This window comes from Acomys minous, assembly GCF_964271855.1.
Source record: "Acomys minous genome assembly, chromosome: 16".
Lineage (NCBI taxonomy): Eukaryota > Metazoa > Chordata > Mammalia > Rodentia > Muridae > Acomys > Acomys minous.
Genome location: NC_140498.1, coordinates 57,682,796 through 57,704,255, shown reverse-complemented (window position 1 = coordinate 57,704,255; position 21,460 = coordinate 57,682,796). Strand labels below are relative to the sequence as shown.

General features: G+C 49.3%; 1 protein-coding gene and 1 long non-coding RNA gene across 9 annotated transcripts in view; one reads left to right on the top strand and one right to left on the bottom strand.

The window, feature by feature from the left end:
* Positions 1-3,335: 3,335 nt before the first annotated feature.
* Positions 3,336-5,868, bottom strand: LOC311586038. Its single transcript, XR_014775444.1, has 2 exons — positions 5,736-5,868; positions 3,336-3,713 (listed from the first exon to the last, which is right to left on the bottom strand). It is a non-coding gene; the product is annotated as an uncharacterized lncRNA (long non-coding RNA).
* Positions 5,869-7,478: 1,610 nt separating this feature from the next.
* PAN3 (poly(A) specific ribonuclease subunit PAN3) overlaps positions 7,479-21,460 on the top strand; it is a 106,017-nt gene continuing 92,035 nt past the window's right edge. For 6 of the 8 annotated variants that reach the window (XM_084761739.1, XM_084761738.1, XM_084761737.1 and 3 more), the window contains exon 1: positions 7,479-7,969. In XM_084761739.1, coding sequence (XP_084617865.1) covers positions 7,486-7,969 — 484 coding nt within the window. In that variant the 5' untranslated portion in view covers positions 7,479-7,485. Of the gene's footprint in view, positions 7,970-8,256; positions 8,363-8,576; positions 8,626-21,460 lie in introns of those variants that run through there. The other 2 variants (XM_084761741.1, XM_084761742.1) reach the window with 2 other exon arrangements.

Sequence of the window (21,460 nt, the reverse complement as noted above, 5' to 3'; positions counted from 1 at the left end):
AAGCAAAACAACCGCAAAAAAGACTTTCAAGTGGAGGGGGAGGCAGCTGCAAAGGGGAAGGGACTCCGTGTGTGTGTGTGTATGTGTGTGTGTGAGCTGCGAAGGGGAAGGTGCTCCGTGTGTGTGTGTGTGTGTGTGTGTGTGTGTGTGTGTGTGTGTGTGAGCTGCGAAGGGGAAGGTGCTCCGTGTGTGTGTGTGTGTGTGTGTGTGTGTGTGTGTGTGTGTGAGCTGCGAAGGGGAAGGTGCTCCGTGTGTGTGTGTGTGTGTGTGTGAGCTGCGAAGGGGAAGGGGCTCAGTGGGAGTAAGGTGGTAGAATGGAGAAAACTTGTCACGGAGCTTGATATAATGTACAATACGCTAATAAAAGCGCCCCAAAAATCCAGATGGTAGTGTAACTGCTGTGAAGAGGAAGGTGTTGCTTCTATGTCATCAGCACAAAACTTTAGACAGTTGCTAAGAGCCTATGGCATAGTTGGAGTGGTGTGTGACTGAGAATACAAGGAAAACAGATCTATTTCGTGTTGTTTTCTGGCCTCCACAAGGGCACAATGACCTGTGCATAGACACACACACTACTAGATACGTCTTAAGAAAAAAAAAACAACAACAAAAAAACCTCTGGGGCTGGAGAGATGGCTTGGAGGTTAAGAGCATTGGCTACCCCAGCACTCGGGAGGCAGAGGCAGGCGGATCGCTGTGAGTTCGAGGCCAGCCTGGTCTACAAAGTGAGTCCAGGATGGCCAAGGCTCCACAGAGAAACCCTGCCTCGAAAAACCAAAAAATAAAAAAATAAAAAAATAATAAGAGCATTGGCTACTCTTCTAAAGGTCCTGAGTTCAATTCCCAGTAACTACATGGTGGCTCACGGCCATCTATCATGAGATCTGGTGCCCTCTTCTGGCATGCAGGCACACATGGGGGCAGAATACTGTATAAATAATAAATAAATAAAATCTTTAAAAAAACCAAAAACCAAAAAACAAAAACTCAGCTGGGTGTGGTGGCGCACGCCTTTAATCCTAGCACTTGGGAGGCAGAGGCAGGCGGATCTCTGTGAGTTCGAGGCCAGCCTGGTCTACAAAGTGAGTCCAGGACAGCCAAGGCCACACAGAGAAACCCTGTCTCGAAAAACAAAACAAAGAAACAAAAACTCTCCGCCAAACTGACAAGACTGAATCCCGAGACATTGATGTCTCCCTCACCAGGAAGAGCTGAGGGTGGAGTGCTGACAGCTGGCGTAAGCCTAGGTTCCTGTGGTGGTCTCAACGGAAGCCACGGGCTCCTGGGGAAGGGCACTGCCCTATTAGGAGCGGTGGCCTTGTGGTGTAGGTGTGTCACAGGAGGTGGACTCTGAGGTTTCAGACGTTCAGGCCAGGCCCAGTCCAGTGTCACTCTCTCTGTAGCCTGCTGATCCAGACGCAGGAGTTCCTCTCCGGCACCATGTCTGTCCCACCCCGCTGACTGTGGACTAAACCCTCCAAGCTGTAAGAGTTGCCATGGCGCCCGTCACAGCAACAAAACCCTAAGGCAGTGCTTTACTTTGGACCGAGTTACAGAAGCTCATAGAGCCTTCTTCAACCTCAAGACTTTTGGAGGAACCCACGGGACACGAGACACCACCACAGTAACTGCTCAAGTCCCCATCACAGTTGTAGAGGGATTCAGACAGAATGCTAAGGAGATGATACGAAATTGTCATGATAAAGCCCACTGCACAGCCAGGTGGTTGGACCAATTCTGCAAATGAAGGTTTCTGTTTCTGCTACCGCCAGAACGGCTGCTTCCTCTAAGAGGTCCTTATGTTATGCAGCTCCAAATAACCCTTTAGGTGGGTGCTCTTTCCAGCCCTGTCCAAAGCCACAGAGGCCTAATGTATCTGTGAAGAGAGAGCCTCACTGAGGAACTGCCTCTGCCAGACTGTGCTGTGGGGAGTTTTATTTTTTTTAATGATTGGTGTGAGAGTGCTGCTCGCAGGTGGGTGGTCTTGGGTAGCACAGGAGCAGTTAGGGGGAGCAAGGCAATAGAACGATGCTCCTCCAGGGCCTCAGCAGTTAGGGGGAGCAAGGCAATGGAGCGCTGCTCCTCCAGGGCCTCAGCTTCAGCTCCTGCCGTGACATCCTAACACCGAGGGGCTCTAACTTGTAAACTGCAACAACCTTCCTCCCCACCTGGCTTTTGGTCATGTGGTGCTGAAATAGAAAGCAACCTGTGGGCATGGTGGTGTGCGCCTGTAATCCCAGCACTTGGGAGGCAGAGGCAGATGGATGGCTCTGAGTTCAAGGCCAGCCTGGTGTAAGACAGCCAGGGCTACAGAGAAACCCTGTCTCGAAAAACCAGAAAGGAAAAGCAACTCAAGGAAGCAGAGGCAGATACCACAGGGAGACCCTGTCTTAGGCCCTTATCCCAACAACTCCTCAGATTCTAGGGGAATGCTCAGCATGGGCAGGGCAGACAGCTGCCCCTCCTAAGTGTTCTACAAAATGATACAAGGTGTGGGCATTCTAGAGGTCATGCTTGTGTGGGGGGTACCAAGCTGCCCCCCAAAGCAGCCTGTTAGTTTTAACCAGATGCTTCAGTTTTCTGCATGGGTCTCATTACAGAGTTCAAGGAAGGACTGATGTCTTACACACGTAGACAAAAACAAGAGAGAAGGCACTGACAGGAGCGGCCAGGCGCCAAGGAAGTGTTAAGGGGCGCTTCACATCTGTCTTCACTCTGTGGAAGCATTTGGTGGAGGGCACTGCAGAAGGTGACCGTGTTTTCAAGTCTTTACACTGGTGAGAACAGTGTCTCTGGCAGCACTAACCGCACAAGCTGACAGGAAGTGTCAGTTGGAAACCTGGCAAACGCACTAGTATGTCTGACTTCAGTGTGAATGTCAACACAGTCAAGGTTCTAAAAAAGACTCCATTTCTCAAACCTTCCCAATGCTAGCGACATTTTTTGTACAAATGAATACTCTGCTGAACCAGTCTTCGACGAAATACACTTTGAGGTACAGTACAGCAAAAATATAAAGAAATGGCCAACGAATGTCCAATTGGTTTTAATTAATTTATTTGAAACCTAGAATAAAGAAGAATTTAATGAATACAACATGCCCACTTCTCAGAATTAAAAGGCTAATTAGACTACAGCAAGTCTTGGTGGGGAGTGGCAGTGTGTGTGTGTAGAAATTATAACAAATCTTAAAGCTTATTTTTCTTTTGTAGAGTATGGCTTACCAGACACAGAGAAACTTTGTTATCACCTTACTAAAACTCTGGCTAATGTTTGGAAGCAATTTCTCTACGCCTTATTCTGTTACTTTTTAAAAACATTAGTTAGAAAGCATATGCAATTTTGTATCACATTTAATAGTCACAAAACATCATTTAAACGCACATTTTCATTTCTTTTTTTCCAGGCAGGGTTTCTTTGTGTAGCCTTGGCTGTCCTGGACTTGCTTTGCAGACCACGCTGACCTTGAGATCATAGCAATCCACCTGTCTCTGGCTCCCAAGTGCTGGGATTAAAGGGTGCGCCACCACACCAGGCTTCGTGGCTATTTTTATAGCTGCATATATTCTGAGCATGCCCTCCACATTGACTTCATTATTCTTTTTGTTTACAGTTTGGGCCGTTTGCAACTTTCTTTGTTGGCTTTCTTGAGTGATGCTGCGCTGAGCACACTAGAGTATATAGCTCAGAAGAGCCACCTTCCAGAGTCTTATCTGTTAAGAACAGTAATATTTCAAGCTAAGGAAATCAGAGTCAATTTGCTTTTAGGGATGGGGGAGTAAGCCATCAGTGACATGTTAAGGTACCCTCATTCTTCCAAATTAATTCAGATTCAAAGCTTAATATTCATATTGGTTGGTGACAGCACATAGATTTTCAATTAGTGAAGCATTACCAACCCTAGCCTGTTGTTTGCTGTTACCTACCCCCACTAGTTTTGGAGAATACCAGTCAACTAGGTATTTCTTAGGGTGTCAACAAAGTTTTGAAGTAAAAGCTAGAATCCAAAGGGGAGGCCTATTCGGATATGCCTCAGTCCCTGCCGACACCCTCTGCCTCTTCCAGGGCTGACTTCATCAACATCTGATTACGACTAACCTGAGACTACTGAAGCTGCCTGAGTGTCCTAGCCTCCCTTTCTCTAATGTTCAGAAAGGTTTAATTGCCATTTTGTCAAATGTGGTGCTGAGAGGTGACGAACTTTAATACTGGCATTTCTAATGACTCCCTGCTAACTTCTGAGGCTCAACCTTATCTCTCTGTGTGTGTGTGCACGCGCGCCCAGGATACATGTGAAAGTCACGAGAACAAATTCAGGTGTCATCCTTAGAAAAGCTGTTCGCCTTTGAGACAGTTTCTTGCTGGCCTGGAGCTACCAATTAGGCTAGATGGCTGGGCAGCTGGCACACAAGATTCTTCTGTCTCTACCTCCCCAGAACTGCTATTATAAGCTCACCCACTACGTTTTACTTGGGTTCTGGGAAATCAAACTCAGTTCTTCGGACTTGCAAGGTAAGTGTTTTCCTGACAGAGCCATGCTGAGGCCAGGTCTTACATATGCTGTACATCAACAGCCTAGCACAGGTCTTACATATGCTGTACATCAACAGCCTAGCACAGGTCTCGCTTGCTATGCCATGTGGAACAGATTCTCATTTAACGTTACTTGTAACAATGTGTTAAATGTGGCATAAACTACCAAGCCCTGGTTGTCTCATTGTGAACATCATCTTGCTTGTCAAGCCATTAAAAGACATGGTTTTTGGTTTTTTCCAGTTTTTTTTTTTTTTTGAGACAGGGTTTCTCTGTGTAGCCTTGGCTGTCCTAGACTCACTTTGTAGACCAGGCTGGCCTGGAACTCACAGAGATCCAACTGTCTATGCCTCCAGAGTGCTTGGAATAAAGGCGTGTGCCACCATCATATTTTTAACTTTTTATTTATTTATTTAGTTTGGTTTTTCGAGACAGGGTTTCTCTGGGTAGCCTTAGCTGTCCTGGACTAACTTTGTAGACCAGGCTGGCCTCAAACTCAGTGATCTGTCCGCCTCTGCCTCTCAAGTGCTGGGATCAAAGGCTTGCGCCACTACCACCTGGCTACTATACTTTTTATTTTATTTTTTGGTTTTTTGAGACAGAGTTTCTCCGTCTAACAGCTCTGGCTATCCCAGAATTTGCTCTGTAGCCCAGGCTAGCCTCAAACTCACAGACATCCACCTGCTTCTGCCTCCCAAGTGCTGGGATTAAAGGTGTGCACCACCACCGCCCGGCCCCTTACTTTTTAAAAATAACAGTAAAACATACAATACAAGTAGCACAAGTGCTGGCCCTAGGTAAGCACTGCACTGGAATCAATAAACGTTAGGAATTTCAGGTCTTACTCTGCTCAGACAACTTGCCTTTATTTTCTTTTTTTCTGGATTCTCATGGGGATCATTTTTTCTTCTACAAGGAGATGTGAATGTTGCCTCTTAATACTTTGAAACCTTGTGATAATTTCTAATTGCCCTCAAGAAAAAGCCCACTCCCTTCCTGCAGCCAGAGACTCTGTGTGGACTCTGCTCAGCTGTCTGCTCCTAACAGTCTGGCCGCTTCACCTCAAGGCCTCAGGAGCTCTTTGCTTTGTCTAGAATGCTCCTTCTCTACACACCTAGTAGCAATAAAAAGCAATTGCTAAACCCCACGGAGCTTCCCAGACACGGGGCGTTTACACAAGTCCTTAGGAAGCTGATACTCACAAGTGAGGCAGAGAGAGGCAACCAGGGCAGATCGGAACTCAACATCCAGCATCTGTAAATCCTCTCTAGCAGGCTGGGCATGATGGTGCACGCCTACACTGGGCAGGGGTAGGCGGATCTTCTGAGTTTCAGGACAGCCTGGTCTACAAAGTGAGGCCAGGGCAGCCAAGGCTACCCTAGAGAAACCCTGTATCAGGGGAAAAAAAAAAAAACCCTAACAGCTGATGGCATGGTCTAAGTAGACCATTAGAGACACTAATTAGACGGAGTTCAATAAACAAGCATCCAAATTTAGGTATGACTGCGTCTTGTTCACTTCTGCGTCCCCAGCTCCTTGCCGGTTCCTGATACACGTCATGAACATTTGCGAATACTTGTTGAATACTTAAACGAGTGAAGACTCACTCACACAAGGGTATCAGTTTAGACCTGAGCTAGGCAGCATCACTAGGCTTACCAAAGGCACCTCGCGCTTTCTGCAGCGTGGTACTGTTTCTGTCCGTTCTTGTGTGGCTTCGTCAGGCTGCCACAACTCCTTAAATACCGGCCATACCTGGCCTTCTCGTAACAGGCCTTTGCCTTTTGAGAACATCCTGCAGAGAAGAACACCTAGAACGTTAAAATCAACTTTCATTTCACTGTTGCTCCTCAAAATGTCTTATCGCCTCTCTCCTTTAAAGAAACAAACACGTATATAATGCAGTAAATTGGAAACCGACAGGGGACAAACTTTAAAAAGTGAATTTCGAACGCAGAGTAAGAAAGCCTTCTAGCACATTTGGGAATGGGTCTTCCCATGGGGCCTAGCCAGCAGTGTTCCTGGTGATGGAGATTTAAAAAAAAAAAAAATCCGCGGAAAGTCATCAATACGGAGGAAACAGGTGCGCCTGGAAGTTGGGGTGGAGTGGGGTGGGGGTTGCCCACACCATCGGTTCTGGCTCCCCTTTTCTTTTTATTGACAAAGAGCCCAGAAGCTAAGGTTATCTGGCTCAGTATTTCCATCACCTTGGAGTGGGAGAATACAAAAGGTTACCGGGGGGCGGCGGGGAGGACGGGAAAGCTGCCCTCCGAGGAGCAGCGAGGCCCGGCCGGCTGTCATTTTGTGTTTTCTCTCGGAAGCTGACAGCCGCCCTAGCTGCAGGAGGGGACGCCGAGAAGGACGTCCGGTCTCGTGAGCCCCGCGACGACCCGGGGTGGGGTGTGTGTGTGTGTGTGGAGTTGGGGGTGGGTGGAGGGTAAGGCCACCGAGGGCCCGGGCCGCGACCAACCGCTTCTCTCCAGCCCGCTCGTGGACGCCCCCGGGGGGCCACGCCTGCTGGCCCGGGCCAGGCCCTTACCCACAAGCCCCCGCGCCGCGCGCGCGCGCGCACGCGCAGTGGAGGCGGTGGCCGTCTCAGGAAGAGGAAAATGGAATAAACAAGTCGGGAGGAACCGGAGCGCGAGGCGGCGAGCGGAGGCGGAGTTCGCGGACGGACCAACTCCCTCCGCCGCGCCCCCGTGCCCCCCCCTCTACCCCGTCCGCGCGCGTGCGCCCGCCCCTCCGCCTTCCACCGCGGCCCCTTTAAGGGCAGCGCCGAGGGAGAGCCCCCGCCCGCCCCTCCCCCCCTCCCCGGGCGGCTCCGGCTCGCTCCGCGGGCCCGACCCGCCCGCCCTCCCGGCTTCCGTCCGGCTTCCGCGGCTCCGGCGGCGGCTGCTTCCCGCCCTCGTCTATGGTGGCGGCGGCGGCGGGAGACGCGGCTGCGGCGTGGCCATGAACAGTGGCGGCGGCCTCCCGCCCCCGTCGGCCGCCGCCGCCTCCCCGTCGTCCTCTTCGCTGGCGGCGGCCGTGGCGGCAGTCGCGGTCGCGGCCTCGTCGGGCGTCGGGAGCGTCCCGGGCGGGCCGGCGGCGGCGGCGGTGGCGGCGGCGGCTGCGGCGGGCGTGAAGCTCAAGTACTGCCGCTACTACGCCAAGGACAAGACGTGCTTCTACGGGGAGGAGTGTCAGTTCCTGCACGAGGACCCCGCGGCCTCCGGCGCGGCCCCGGGGCTCGGCCTCCATAGCAACAGCGTGCCGCTGGCGCTGGCGGCCGCGCCGGGGGCCGGCTTCCCTCCCGGAGCGCTCCCTGGCGGGGGAGCGGGGCCACCCGCGGGGCCCAAGAAGCCAGAGCTGGGCGTCCCGGGGGCGGCGGCGGCGGCGGCGGTGGTAGCGGCGACGGCGGGCGGCGGCGGCGGGCTCGACGGACCGCGGCTGGCGAGTGAGTACGGGGCGGGGTGGGCGGGAGGCCGGGGGCTGCCCCTCGGCTCACCCCAGGGCATCCCAGGCAAGGCCCAGGCCCCAGGCTCCGGGCGCGCGGCCCTCCTTCCTCCTTCCTGCTTCTCTCGGCTGCCCTGGGCGAGCCCTGGAGCTAAGGGGAGGCGGGCTCCTTGGGAGCGTGGGCGAATGGAGGGATGTGTGTGGCGGCGGCGGCGGCGGTGGGGGCGGGGGTGAACCGCTGGGAGTGGGTGCGGCGGGAGGTGGGAGGGAGGAGGCGGGAGGTGGGCCGCGGAGAGTGTGAGCCAGGGGGCTGTTGTTTCCGGGTATGCGAGCACATGGGTTCCTCCGCGCCCGTGCATGTGGAGTGCAGTCTGCCCGGTATTGAGGTTCACCGGTGTGTGTGTGGGGGGGGGGGGGGTAGGAGGCGGGAGGTGAAGGGCGGGCTTAAGGCACATTGGCTTTGCTGGAAAGGACGCGAAGAAGTTCTGTAGAAGGCTTTTCGGAGCTGCGGATGGCGCGAGGTGGGGGTGGGGAGGATGGCATATGAAGACCAGCCGTTTACTGTTATTATCTTTAAAGTATGCACAAGTTTAATAGAGAGCTTGGGTTAGGGATTTCCCAGGATGTGCACTCCGGCAGTTTTCTGCAAAAGCCAGAGTAAGTGAGCTGGGTTTCTTTCAGGGATCTTGTCTTTCCCATAACAGCATTGCGCCTCGAGAGAGTCACTGTCCCCCGTCCTACTCCCGCCCCCCCCCGTTTTTGTAAGAATAATTTAGGGCCGCGTATGTATAGCTTTTGAGTTAAGTGGAGTTTGCTGTGTATGGTTTATAGAATGTTGCCCTTGAACATTAATGGGCGCCTGATTTCCGCTCCTTCTGGATCTCGATAGACAGGTTAACTTGGACTTAAGAACAGTCCTCCTGTAGCACTAAACAACCTGATTCAGTGGCTTAGCACTTGCTGGCACGATTTGGTTTTAAAAGCTTTCTTGTTGAATGATGGGCTTGTCTCTGTTTACCGAAGTTTATATGATAATGCATTTAGATGTTTTGTAAAATAGTTACTTTATTGCCAGGATGTCTGTGTCTGAGTGTGTCCCCACCATAACATGGTTGAAGAGGTCAAGAGTTGGGAGAGTCATTTCCCCCCTGCTGCGTGGGTCCTGAAGCTGGGACTCTGTGGTCATTCTTGACAGGCACTTTCACTGCTGTGGCTCAACAAGCAAGTGTTGTGTTAGACTGCTTCCTTCTCTACCCTGGGTGTGTGTGTGTTTGTGTTTGTTTTTTTTGTGTGTGTGTGTGTGTTTCGAGACAGGGTTTCTCTGTGTAGCCTTAGCTGTCCTGGACTCACTTTGTAGATCAAGCTGGCCTCGAACTCACAGAGATCTGCCTGCCTCTGCCTCCCGAGTGCTGGGATCACAGGTGTGTGCCACCACACCCGGCATCTGTTTCTTTTTTCAGACAGGGTTTCCCCATGTAAGCCAGGCTGGTCTGGAGCTGGCGATCCCCCCTACCCCCCAGCCCCATAAGCTGAGGTTACAGGCGTGCTGTTACACCCAGTGGAGCTTCTCTTCCTATGAAATGAAGGATAGTGTCTGATTGGTAAGGAATGAGAAAGAATAGTATCTGTCTATGTTACTTTTTTTTCTCTCCCTCTCTTGAGACAAGGTTTCTGTGTGTGTAGCCCTGTCCTGGACTGCTTTGTAGACCAGGCTGGCGGTGAACTCAGAGATGCTGGGATTAAAGGCGTTGGGCCATCACCTGGCTTCTCTGTTGCTGTTTTAAAACACCACAACCAAAAGCAGCTTGGGGAGGTAGGAGGGTTTGTTACATGTTAGCATCCATTATTGAAGGAAGCTGCCAAGCATACACTCAGGCTCTGATCCTGGAGGCAGCATCCAAAGCCACTCTTTCCCTACTTGCTACCTGTCTCAAGCCCAGGCCCACCTGTCCATGGATGGCATCTCTATTAATGGACTGGGCCCTCCACCATCAGTTGGCAGTAAAGAAAATGCCCCACAGAAATGTCTACAGGCCCCCGTGTGTTAAGAGGCAGTTCCTTAACTAAGGGTCCTTCTGCCTGTGTGACTGGTTTGTGTCCAGTTGACAAAACAAAAACAAACAAAAAATAGGCACAAAAGAGACAGTGTTTCTCTATGTACCCCTGGCCATCCTGGAGCTCACTCTGACTCTGTATACCAGAGGGGGCTTGAACTAACAGAGATCCACTTGCCTCTGCTTCCTCTCAAGTGCTGGGATTGAAGGCCACATGCACCACCACCACCTGGCTCAGAAGAGGGTGCTTTAAAAAATGCTGATCCTTAACACGAGATCTTTCTGAGGCGACTTAGGTAGACAGGAGAACTGGAAGGTGGAGTTAACAATGGAGGGCCTCACAGGAGGACCCAGCCCTTACCTAAGGAGATACAGACAGAGGCTCAAGATGTTAGGCAGCTTCAAATGTTTAAGTGAGAATCACAGTCCATTTTCTATTGTTATAACAGAAAGACACAGATTGAACACTTTACAGAAAATATGAAAAGGGTCTGGCAAGATGGCTTACAAGGTTAAAGGCCTTTGTTACCAAACCCTCTAACTTGAGTTGAATCCTCAGGACCCAGGTGTTAGAAGGAGAGAACCGACTCCTTCAAGTCCTCCGATCTCACAGGTACTGCATTCCCACTCATCCCTAATAAATAGATATGTTAAAAAAAGAAAAATGATTGTAGCCCTGTACTCCCGGCACTTGGTAGAAGGACGCAGGACCAGAAGTTCAGGCCATCCTTTGTCATAGAGAAGCTAGAGGTTTATTGGCTAGAGGAGACCACAAGGAAAGGACCTGGATCTCTGTTTTGGAGGTTGAAAAGTCCACCATGAAGGTGCTGGCCTGTGTGGAGAGGGCCTTGCTGCTGTACCATCCAGCCTCAGCAGAAAGCGCAGGACAGGGCCCAGGGTTCATTGTAAGCTTGGCTTAAGGTGACTAATCCAATCTCTCACACCATCCGTCCATCTATGAGAGAGAACCCTATGGGCGAATCACCTCTTTATTTTCGGGTTTTCGAGATAGGGTTTCTCTGTGTAGCCTTGGCTGTCCTGGACTTGCTTTGTAGACCAGGCTGGCCTCGAACTCACAGTTTGAACTCACAGTGGGCCTCTGCCTCCAGGGTGCTAGGATTAAAGGCCTAAGCCTTTAAAAGGCCTTCCTTTTCACCTCTGTTTCACTGAGATTTTAGTTTTTAACGCTTGGACTTCCGGGAGGCATTTGGAGGCTGAACTCTGCACACGCTGCCCTCACAGTGCCTGAGACACTCCTTCCATCCCAGGAGTCACAAGACTGCTGACTCCTTCCGCTGTCGGCTGAAAGTGTGCTCCAGAGCGCCATCTAGAGGAGTCATGGGTGAGGAGGGGGGATGGCTCCTGAGGCTTCAGAGTTCCGCAGAGCTTGGTGCTAGAACAGGCACCGGGTAAGACTTCATTCTAGAAAGAACAGGCAGGAAATGGGAGGTTTAAGCCTGTGCGCCTCATCCTGGGCTGGGAGCTGGACCTGGCGCCCCAGGGGGCCCTACTCCTATGGCTTTTTTGCACTCTCCCCCTCCCCCCAGACAGCGTCCTGGCTGTCCTGGACTCATTTTGTTGACCAGGCTGGCTTCGAACTCACAGCTGGGAGCTCTGCCTCTGCCTCCTGAGTACTGGGAGGCATGTGCCACCACACCCAGCTTCATTTTTACATCTCTTACCTTAGTCTTTCCATTTGTACATGGATACTGATGACTTTAGTTTGTGCTGTCAAGGGGTTAGTACTACTTGGGTATTGTCTGAGTGTGCGCTGTGAGTGTGTGGCTCTAACTCCACTACAGGGCTTAGGCTGTCCAGGACGCTCTTTGAAATGTAGTTATGTGTTTGCCAAGGCCCCTTAGATTTTACTTGTGTGACAGTCAGTGGCATACATCCTGTATCCAGTTCCTTGGCTGTGGGTCATGCTTCCTGGACTTGCTTGAGCGGTAGCTACTGGGAGCAGAGAACAGAGTCCCGAGGTGATCTGGCAGCCAGCCTAACAAAAGGGCAATCTGGCCTGGGTGCCTAGACTATTTCTATTTCTTAGAGCTCTGGGTCAGTCCCAGGAGAGGCAAGCGCAGGGATCTCTAGGTGCTTTAACTGCCATCTTCGGTGTTTCCCTGACCTGAGGATCTCCCTGCCCCTCTTTTCTTCTTCCTATTTATTCTTTGACAATTTCATACTAGTGTCTGTCTGTCTGTCTGTCTGTCTCTCTCTCTCTCTCTCTCTCTCTCTCTCTCTCTTTCTTTTTTGAGACAGAGTTTCTCTGTGTCTGTGTATCCTTGGCTGTCCTAGACTCACTTTGTAGACCAGGCTGGCCTCAAACTCACATAGATCTGCCTGCCTCTGCCTCCTGAGTGCTGGGAATATGTGCTTTTTCTTTTTCTTCCTTCCTTCCTTTCTTTTTAAAACTATTTATTTGTATATTTTATGTGCCTGAATGTTCTGTCTTCATGCACATCCAAAGAGGGACTCAGATCCCATTTTAGATGGTTGCGAGCCACCATGTGGTTGCTGGGAATTGAACTCAGGGCCTCTGGAAGAGCAAGGGTGCTCTTAATCTCTGAGCCAATCTCTATAGCCCTCATGTGAGTTTTTTTATTCCTTGGTTTTGTTTGTTTGTTTTGTTTTTTTCAAGACAGGGTTTCTCTGTGTAGCCTTGGCTGTCCTGGACTCACTTTGTAGAGAGGGATATGCCTACCTCTGCCTCCCCAGTGCTGGGATGAAAAGTGTGCGCTATTACACCCGGTCCCGCCCGGCCCCCTCATATGTGTTTTAATGTACTTCCCAGATGCTCTTCTACTCCTACCTCCCGTTCCCTCCGGGACCCTTCTTTCCAACATGTCCCCCTCCTTCTTTCAGGTCTCTAAAAATTCTTAAAAATAACCCATCGAGTTAAAATAAGGTTGCTGCATGAGCATGGGTGTGGGCTTATTTACTGGAGCATGGGTAATTTGCCAGTGGCTACACCCTTGAAGAAAAATGACTTCTGCTTCCCCCTAGCCATTAGCTACCAATAGCTCCTTGGCTAGGGGGTGGGGCCTCGAGCTCTTCCCTGTCCCTGCTGGAATGTGGACAGGTTCAGTCTTGTGCAGGTACCAATCCATGAGTTTCACTCCTCCTTCATGTCCAGACGACAAAAGACTTTCAGCAGCATTTGGCTCCACCCTCCAGCTCTTGCGTTCACGTGCTTTCTGCCTCTTTCCCAAAGTTGGCATAGGGCCTTGGGGTGGTGTGAGTGTGCCTGTGTGTGTCACAGATAATCCTGTGCGGAGTACTCAACAGTTAGGTATCTCAGCATTAACTGCTGCCCATTGCAAAAGGAAGCGCCTTTGAGCAGCGCTGCTCAGTGCAGTGAGTTGAAGCTGCAACTGTGCTGAGAGCACAGAGGTGAAATTCTCAGAGCCTATGGCTCTAGCCCTGCTGTTGGGCCAGGTTCTGGCTTTGCACTTCTGTTCTTTGTCTGGTGAGGCTCCAGATTTACCAGACCTTTGTCTGGTGAGGCACCAGATTTACCAGACCTTTCTGCTTACCTTCCCTTTTCTTTGCAAATTCTGTTTTCTGCCTTTCAGACCTTGTGTGCAGTTAAAGGTGGTCATGCAGTTCCTGTATCCCTCTGCCAGCTAGCCTCCTTCATTGTCCTTTGGGCGGGACCGCAGTCGGCCAGGATGAGTGGCTGGCTTTTGTGTAGGAAGAGCCTCTTCAGTTCATTTCTCAATAACGTTATGTTATTTGAATGTAGCATGTGCTTTCTAGTGTTCCTGGGCACTTGTCTGTGAAGAAAAATTTCTATGTGTGCTGGAGAGGTGGCTCAGTGGTCAGGAGCACTGATCCTGCTGCTGACTCCTGTCCAGCTGCCCACCTGGAGCTCCAGCTGCAGGAGATGTTGCAGTGCCCATTTCCGACCACTTCTGTCACCTTGTACACTCATGAACACACACATAAAAATAAGAGTCAGGGCTAGAGAGACGGCTCAGAGGCTAAGAGCACTGACTGCTCTTCCAAAGGTTCTGAGTTCAATTCCCAGCACCCACATGATGGCTCACAACCATTTACACTGACATCTGATGCCTTCCTCTGGCATGCAGGCAGAACACTGTATAAATAATAAATAAATAAAATCTTTTGTAAAAAGAAGCCCAGGTGTGTTCTAGAGAGTTTCTTGCTCAGTTAACTAGGCCTGGGCTTGGCATGTGCTCAGCTTCAGTTCCCATGTCAGCTTTCTCCCTCCACAAGTTTATGAATTGTGCTCATTCTGTATTCTCTTCAGGGGCTGGCATTGCCTTCTTATAGCTGCAGCTATCCTGTGGCTAGAAAGTATGGCATAATGTTTTTTATATGTGTATTACTTTTAATTGAACTAGTTAACAATGACAACATCAGAAGATATAATAAGGAAAACAGATTTTTTAAACCTGTGTATGATTTAGGCTCATTGATGGGGCAAGACTGTCTCCATTTTGCCTGCCCCCTACCTGACCAGTGGCTTTTGTACATGGGCGTTTGAATGTTTGACTCTTGCCTTAGTATTTCACATTAGCAGGTTATCGTGTTACTGCTTCCCCTGGGGAGCTAGCGTGGCGCCCGTAAATGCAGGCAGTGCGCGATGAGCCAGGTGCCACGAGGTCTCACCCCAACTGGGAAGTGGCTTTTATTTGTTGCCTCTCTGTCCTGTAGGAAGGCTCTCCGCTCCAGCTCTGCTGACTGGCAGTGCAGTAATAAGCATGCTCTGACAGTCAGGGTGGTTATGAGGAGGAAATTTAAAGGCACTGCCTCTTTCATGGTCGTAATTCTGTTGGAGTTGATTTTCTTTTTTTAAGGCTTAGATGTGGTTTGTGTTCCAATGAATTGCTGATTGATGGGATTATATTTTCAAGTAGCCAGATTTCCCAGACGGCTTTGCTCTTGAGGGTACTCAAGCTTCATAGCCACACTGTGTCAGGGTTAGTTTCATGTGCTTGTCTTTATTTGAAATCTAGAAGATCTGTTTGTGTTATTAAAACATAAGATGTTTGGCAAGTGGTTTCCTTTCTGGCTTGTAGCTTTGTTCAGAATTACTGTCTCAGCCAAGTGCTTCGTGTGCAAGCTGCAGGTGGGGCTGAGTGGAGAAGACAGGCCAGGCAGTAACCCCTCTTCTGGAGTAGTTGGGAGACTAGTGTGGGCACTGGGAGGCGTGGCCTGGTCCATGGTGAAGGTCAGGCTGAGTTGCCACAGTTACTGATGTTATTATTTATTTTTATTAATATGGAGGCTCAGATTGGAGCTCAGGCTGCTCTTATCTTGCCTTAGCCTCCTGAGGGTTGGGGTCATTGCAATGTGCCACTAGGCTTAACTGGTGTTAACAACATACCTTCATTTTACATCTATATTTCCTGTCTTTGTGCTTTCATTTATTTGTGTTTATGTGTGCCCCTCCTCCACCCCATCATTGGTCTAGAGATCGTGTGCGCACGTCCACGCACGCCTTTTCTGCCCTGCTCATTGTTCTCTAGTTTACTTTTGAGATAGTGTCTCTAGCTGAACCTGGACCTGTCTCCTCCTCCTAAGGGCTGAGGTGTCGCTGTGTGTCCTGGCGCTACACCTGGAATAGAACCCAGGACTGCCTGCTTTCTAGGCAAGCCTTTACCAAACGAGCTACAGCCCTGACCCTAACAACTTAAACAAGATAAAGACTGTATGGGAGGACAAGTTTCCCCCTCTCCTAAGTTCTCAGATCTTTCTTTCCAGAAGACAGTTTTTTCTAGTTTATTTTACATCCATTCAAATGTCATTGTTCTTTATATTACCCTTTTTAACCTCGGAGCCATCTCTCCAGCAGGGATTATATTTTTCTCAGTGCATCTTGGCACCTATATACACACTGGTATGAGTCTATCTACGAAGCCTAATGTACTTTAACTTTTTTTTAGATTTATTTATTATGTATACAGTGCTCTGCCTGCATGTACACCTGCAGGTCAGAAGAGGACACCAGATCTCCTTATAGATGGTTGTCAGCCACTATGTGGTTGCTGGGAATTGAACTCAGGACCTTTGGAAAGAGTAGCCGGTGCTCTTAACTTTTGAGCCATCTCTCCAGCCCTACATTCAGTTTTTGAATCTAATTGTTTAGCTTGTGTTTTGTTCTACATTTGCATAGAAATCTACCCATTTCTTCATGGATGCATAACATTGCACTGTGTGCCTGTATTATTTTTTTAAATGATGGCACTGTGTGTGTGTCTCTGTGTCTATTTGTTTTACCTTTTTTGTTCTTTTGCTGTGAGATAGATTCTACGGCTTTGTGTGTACTAAGAAATTTGTTCTGCCACTGAAACGTGTGTCTAGACTAGGACCTTTAAACTTCCTTTAATGTTGATTAGCAGTAGGTCAGCAACCTGTAAGGAAGTATTCCTGTTGCTGGAGCTTGAAAAAAAAAAATAGCAGTGTAGCTCTTACAGGAGACTGTAAGGTCTTTAGGTACATGTTTATGAAAAAACTACCATGAGATAGTATTGCTTTTTAAAAAAAAAAAAAGACCTGTTTATTTATTATTATGTATACAGTGCTCTGCCTGCATGTACACCTACAGGCTAGAATAGGGTATCAGATCTCATTAGAGACGGCTGTGAGCCACCATGTGGTTGCTGGGAATTGAACTCAGAACCTCTGGAAAGAGCAGTTAGTGCTCTTAACCTCTGAGCCATCTCTCCAGCCCATATTGCCTCCTTGTTAGGGGGGAAAGAGTCTTAACAGAATTTTTTTGCTCAAGGTCCTAAAAGTAAAAAGCGGCAGGGGGCGCACTTACTCTGTTTTAGCACATCTGGATCTTTTAGATCATGGTTTAAGGTACAGTCTTCATGATGGCAGTCAGCAGCCGGATTGTGAGGAGAATGCAGTGTGGGCTGAATTTTCTTAAGCAATATATTTTATTACAAACTTATTAACTGAGCATACGTCCCTTATAACCCGACTAACCGAAACAATAGGAAAAGAGGATTAAAGAATAACAAAACTGTAAGGATATCAGTTCTGAGGAACGATTCTCCTGGTGTAATCAGCAGGATTTCTTCTGCTGGAACCTGGAGTAACCAGAACCCGGAACCTCAGCAGGAGCCGGAGCCCCGGAGCCTTCCCTCGAGCGGTTCTCTCTAGGAGCGTCTGGAAGTGGAGCCAAAACTATCCCAAGTCTCCCAAGGCCCTGCCTCCAGTTTTGGGCTCATTTATGTATCTCCTCCCAGAGTCTGTTCACCGATCTTTTCAGCTGGCAACAATCAAGCTTCCGCACCCAGTAGTTTGTCTTCTAGTGGATTAACCTCACCTGTTCTCTCATAAGACCGTTCTCCATCTTGAGATCATAACAAAAACAGGTTTATCGCTCCTTCAATGCAGAGTTACTTTGTATCCACAGTCTGGAAGAAAGTGAGGAGTACTGCACTCAGCAGGTTTCTCCTCCCTCCAGAATGCCTGTACTGGGAATGGTGCCGGCCTGTGTGGGCAGTTTCCAGCCCCATTATCTTAGGCCAAGGCTACCTACCTATAGACATGCTCAGAGGCCTGTCTCCTCGTTGGCCATTGAGATCTACCACCACCATCGCTTGGTTTATGTGAAGATATTTGTAGGCTGTTGTTTGAGTCTTCCCTGTTGCTATGGCAAAATACTTGCGACAAAAACAACCTAATGGAGAAAGGGTTTATTTTTGCTCCCAGTTGTAGGGTACAGTCCAACTTTTGGGGAAGTCACAGTTGTAGGGCCTTGTGAGAGCTGGTCACATTGCATCCACAGTCACGTCATCACCCCAGACAGTATGGTATGTCCCTGCCTAGAATGGTCCTGTCCAGAGTTAAAGTGGGTCTTCTAAGGGCTGGAGAAAGAGCCTCTATAGGCTTAAGATTGTGTATTGCTGTTGTAAAGGACCCATTTCCAGCAGTGTTTACTCTCTATATAACTCAGGCTCCAGGGGATAGAGCCCTCTTTTTCTGTCCTGTAGATACCTGCACCCACTTGCAGTTTGCATGAGCACATGCATATGCAGTAGGGTAATAACCAGTATTAAAAAGACGAGCCCCACACATCAACTTATGCAGTCATGTCCTGTCAGCATGCTGAGGCCCCAGCTCCCAGACCGTCTCCCACAGTAGAGCCTTTCAGGCTGACAGCACTGACCATTACGGTTGTGTGGATGCTCTCTTTGATGTGACCGTTTTCTTGGAGAGAAATGAGAACCTCAGTATTCAGATTTCAGCAGAAACACAACACTGGTATACAAGCCTTTTCCTGTATAATTACTTCATTTTTTGTCTTCTTTGGTTTGTGTGTGTGTGTGCGCGCGCGCTTTTTCTCTGTTTAGCCTTGGCTGTTCTGGACTCACTTTGTAGGCCAGGCTGGCCTTGAACTCACAGTGATCTGCCTCTGCCTCCTGAGTGCTGGGATTAAAGGCACGCACCATGCACGGCCTTAGTGTGAGTTCTAATGAGGATCTTGTCTGTGAAGTATTAGCAGAGGAAAGCTACTTGGCATTTTCTGTGTAAAATGTCTATGCATTTCTAATCTTCAGGATGCTCTGTTTCAGGTCATTTTCTGTTGCCATGATGTTTGGCTCATGACTAGAAAGTCCAGGAGTGCCACAGCAGGAAGATGGCACAAGTGTTGTAGCTCCATTCTCTTCCTCTGTCCTCCACTCCTAAACCCAGACCCCAGAGCATGATGGGCTGGCTGGTTAGTGCTGTGTCGCATGCTGGGGGTTCTAAGATCAGGCAAGAGCAGCTCTTTTTTGTTTGTTTCTGTGCTTTCACATAAAGCAGAATGGGCAGACAGTTATGTAATACTTAGTTTATGTAGGTACGAATCCAGTGTTTCAATGTATGAATTTGGGAAACACATTTCAGATCCTAGCACTCTGCTCCAAATTCCCATGTTCCTCTCCTTTTAACATGGAAACCACATCTATCCTGTTCCAGTAATTCAAAAAATGACTATACTACAGGATCCACTCCTGTCCTGAAGTCAGGGAGCTTAACATATCTGTTGTGGAGGAGACTCAGGCAAAGGGTACTTTCAGAGTGACCACACAAAGTCAGCGTGTGCTTGTGGCTGCACTGATGGGACTGGAGAGCACAGACAAGGGGGAGCACCCAGCAGAGCACAGGCTCTACCCTCAGGGGCTAAAGTTCCTCAAGCTGCAGAGATACCTGTTCCCAAAGCGCTTCTGGGAGCAGGGCTACATTGCAGCACTGACCGTTGCTGCTGCTCTGTCCCCTTGCCAATGCCTGTGCAGTTCTGGCTCTAACATACACTACTGTAGGCCGATCTTGTGGGGAGTCTCTCCAGTGGTCCCCGAGGTTTCCTGAAAGCCCTTTGAAATGTAGGTCCTCACTGTGACTTCATGACTGCTCTGCTCGTACTCCTGCAGCTAGCGCTGTACAGATGCCATCAAGGTTTACTACTGCGCCTTTCCCAGAGGCAGCTGAGCCAGGGAACACTGCACACGCAACACAGGAGTGCAGTGGGACAGAGACTTGAGGTGGCTCTGGGCAAGGAGAACTGAGGGCCTGCTGTCTCTATCTCCTCCCTTACAAGCTCTGTCATGGAGGCCACACACGATAGGCAGGGTCTGTGGCAGGAGGAGTGGCAGACTGGAAGACAGAGCCAGAGTGCCCCCAAGGCCGTTCTTGCAGCAGAGGCTGCTCATACTGAAGGTTGTTTAATACCCTCCTGTAACCTGCCTGACACAGAACTCTCCTTTTCTGAGTCCTCTTGAGGTTATAAATCCCATGTTAAGGTTTTCCAAGCATCATCCTGTGAGCAGGTCCTATGCACTGTCTAGCATCTTCAACACCGTGTAGAGTTTACCTTCAAACATTGCAGTGCTTCGTTTGAAAGATTAGAAATATCAGGACACCGACAAGCCTCAGTGACATGGCTTTGTGAGACAGTCTTTTATTATGTAGGCTAATACAACAGAACAATTTCCTTTTTTTTGTATTGGAGACAGGGTTTCTCTGTGTATCCTTGGCTGTCCTGGACTCGCCTTGTAGACCAGGCTGGCCTTAGACTCAGTGATCCACCTGCCTCTGCCTCCTGAGTGCTGGGATTACAGACGTGCTCTACCACGCCTGGCAGAAATTGATTTTTATAAATAGGGTGAAGAAAGCTGGGTGGGGGGAGGAAGAACAGAGTACATTGGTTATTTCAGTTAATTACCCTGTAAGGTGGGAACCAAGAGTCAGTGATAGAGGAGCACCTGTTTGTTACTCTGTGGTGTCTTTGGGCAGATGTAACTTAGGGCCTCTGTTGAAATCAGAATGTGTGGGACACTGGCTGGAAAGAAGCCTGAGAGGTTAAGAGTGCTGGTTGGTCTTCCAAAAGTCCTGAGTTCAATTCTCAGTAACCATGTAGTGGTTGCTCATACCCATCTATACTGACATCTGATGCCCTCTTCTGGTGTGTGGGCAGAAAGAACACTGTCTAAATAATAAGTAAGTCTTAAAAAAAAAATAATAATTTGAGCCAGACATGGTGGCACACACCTGAGTTGGGGTGGAGGGAGGCAGAGGCAAGTGGATCTCTCTGAGTTTGAGGTCAGCCTGGTCTACAAAGCAGTCCAGGACAGCCAAGGCTAAGCAGAAACAAACAAACTGTGGAATTGTGCTGTTTCTATCTAGAATTGCATTCTGTTGTATGGGGGGGGGTGCAGGGGGTGATGTACCAAAGGCCTCAGTTCTTGTCATCTTCAGGGTGAGAATAGCTGCACTGCAGAGCAGTCAGGACAACACTAGATAACACTTCCTGCGTGTTTATTCAATCAGACTTTCTGTGTTGATATGTGTGTAAGTGTGCATGATCGTTATGCTGTAAATGTTTCCCTTCCCACTCAGTATTATAAATGGTTATTACACTAATGAAATAACCTGCACTTGTTCTTTTTCCTGTGCTTTGACAATCCCCCTAAAGCAGCTACACCTCCCTTTAGACAGGGTGTGATGACGTCACTTATCTTTGCCCCTACAAAGCTGCCTCTTCCTTCTGCCCCTGAACCACAGACCTCTATTCCAAGTAGCAGGTCCCCAGGCTGTCTCTTCTGTCTGACTTGGCTACAGATCGAGGAGTCTTGTGACTTCCCCACTTGGGTTGGGAGTTTGCTAAACAGCTCCTAGAACTCAGGCTCTCCTATCAAGGAACATAACCGACAGGCAGGCGGGAAGGCAGGCAAGGTGAGCTTCTGTCTCTTTGGACCGGATGCCATTCTTCTGGTCCAAGCTGGTGGTTGCTGGAATCCCATAATTGAGGAGTTTAGATGCAGACTCACGTGGGCATGATGGGTAGTAATTCTATCAGTTCTCTTCCCTGTAGGGGAGTCGAGGTAGGGTTCACAGTTACAGCCCACCACAGTGGCTTAGTTGGTGATACCTGGTGATACTGCTACCCAGACTTACTTGGTTAGACTATGATGTCTTGA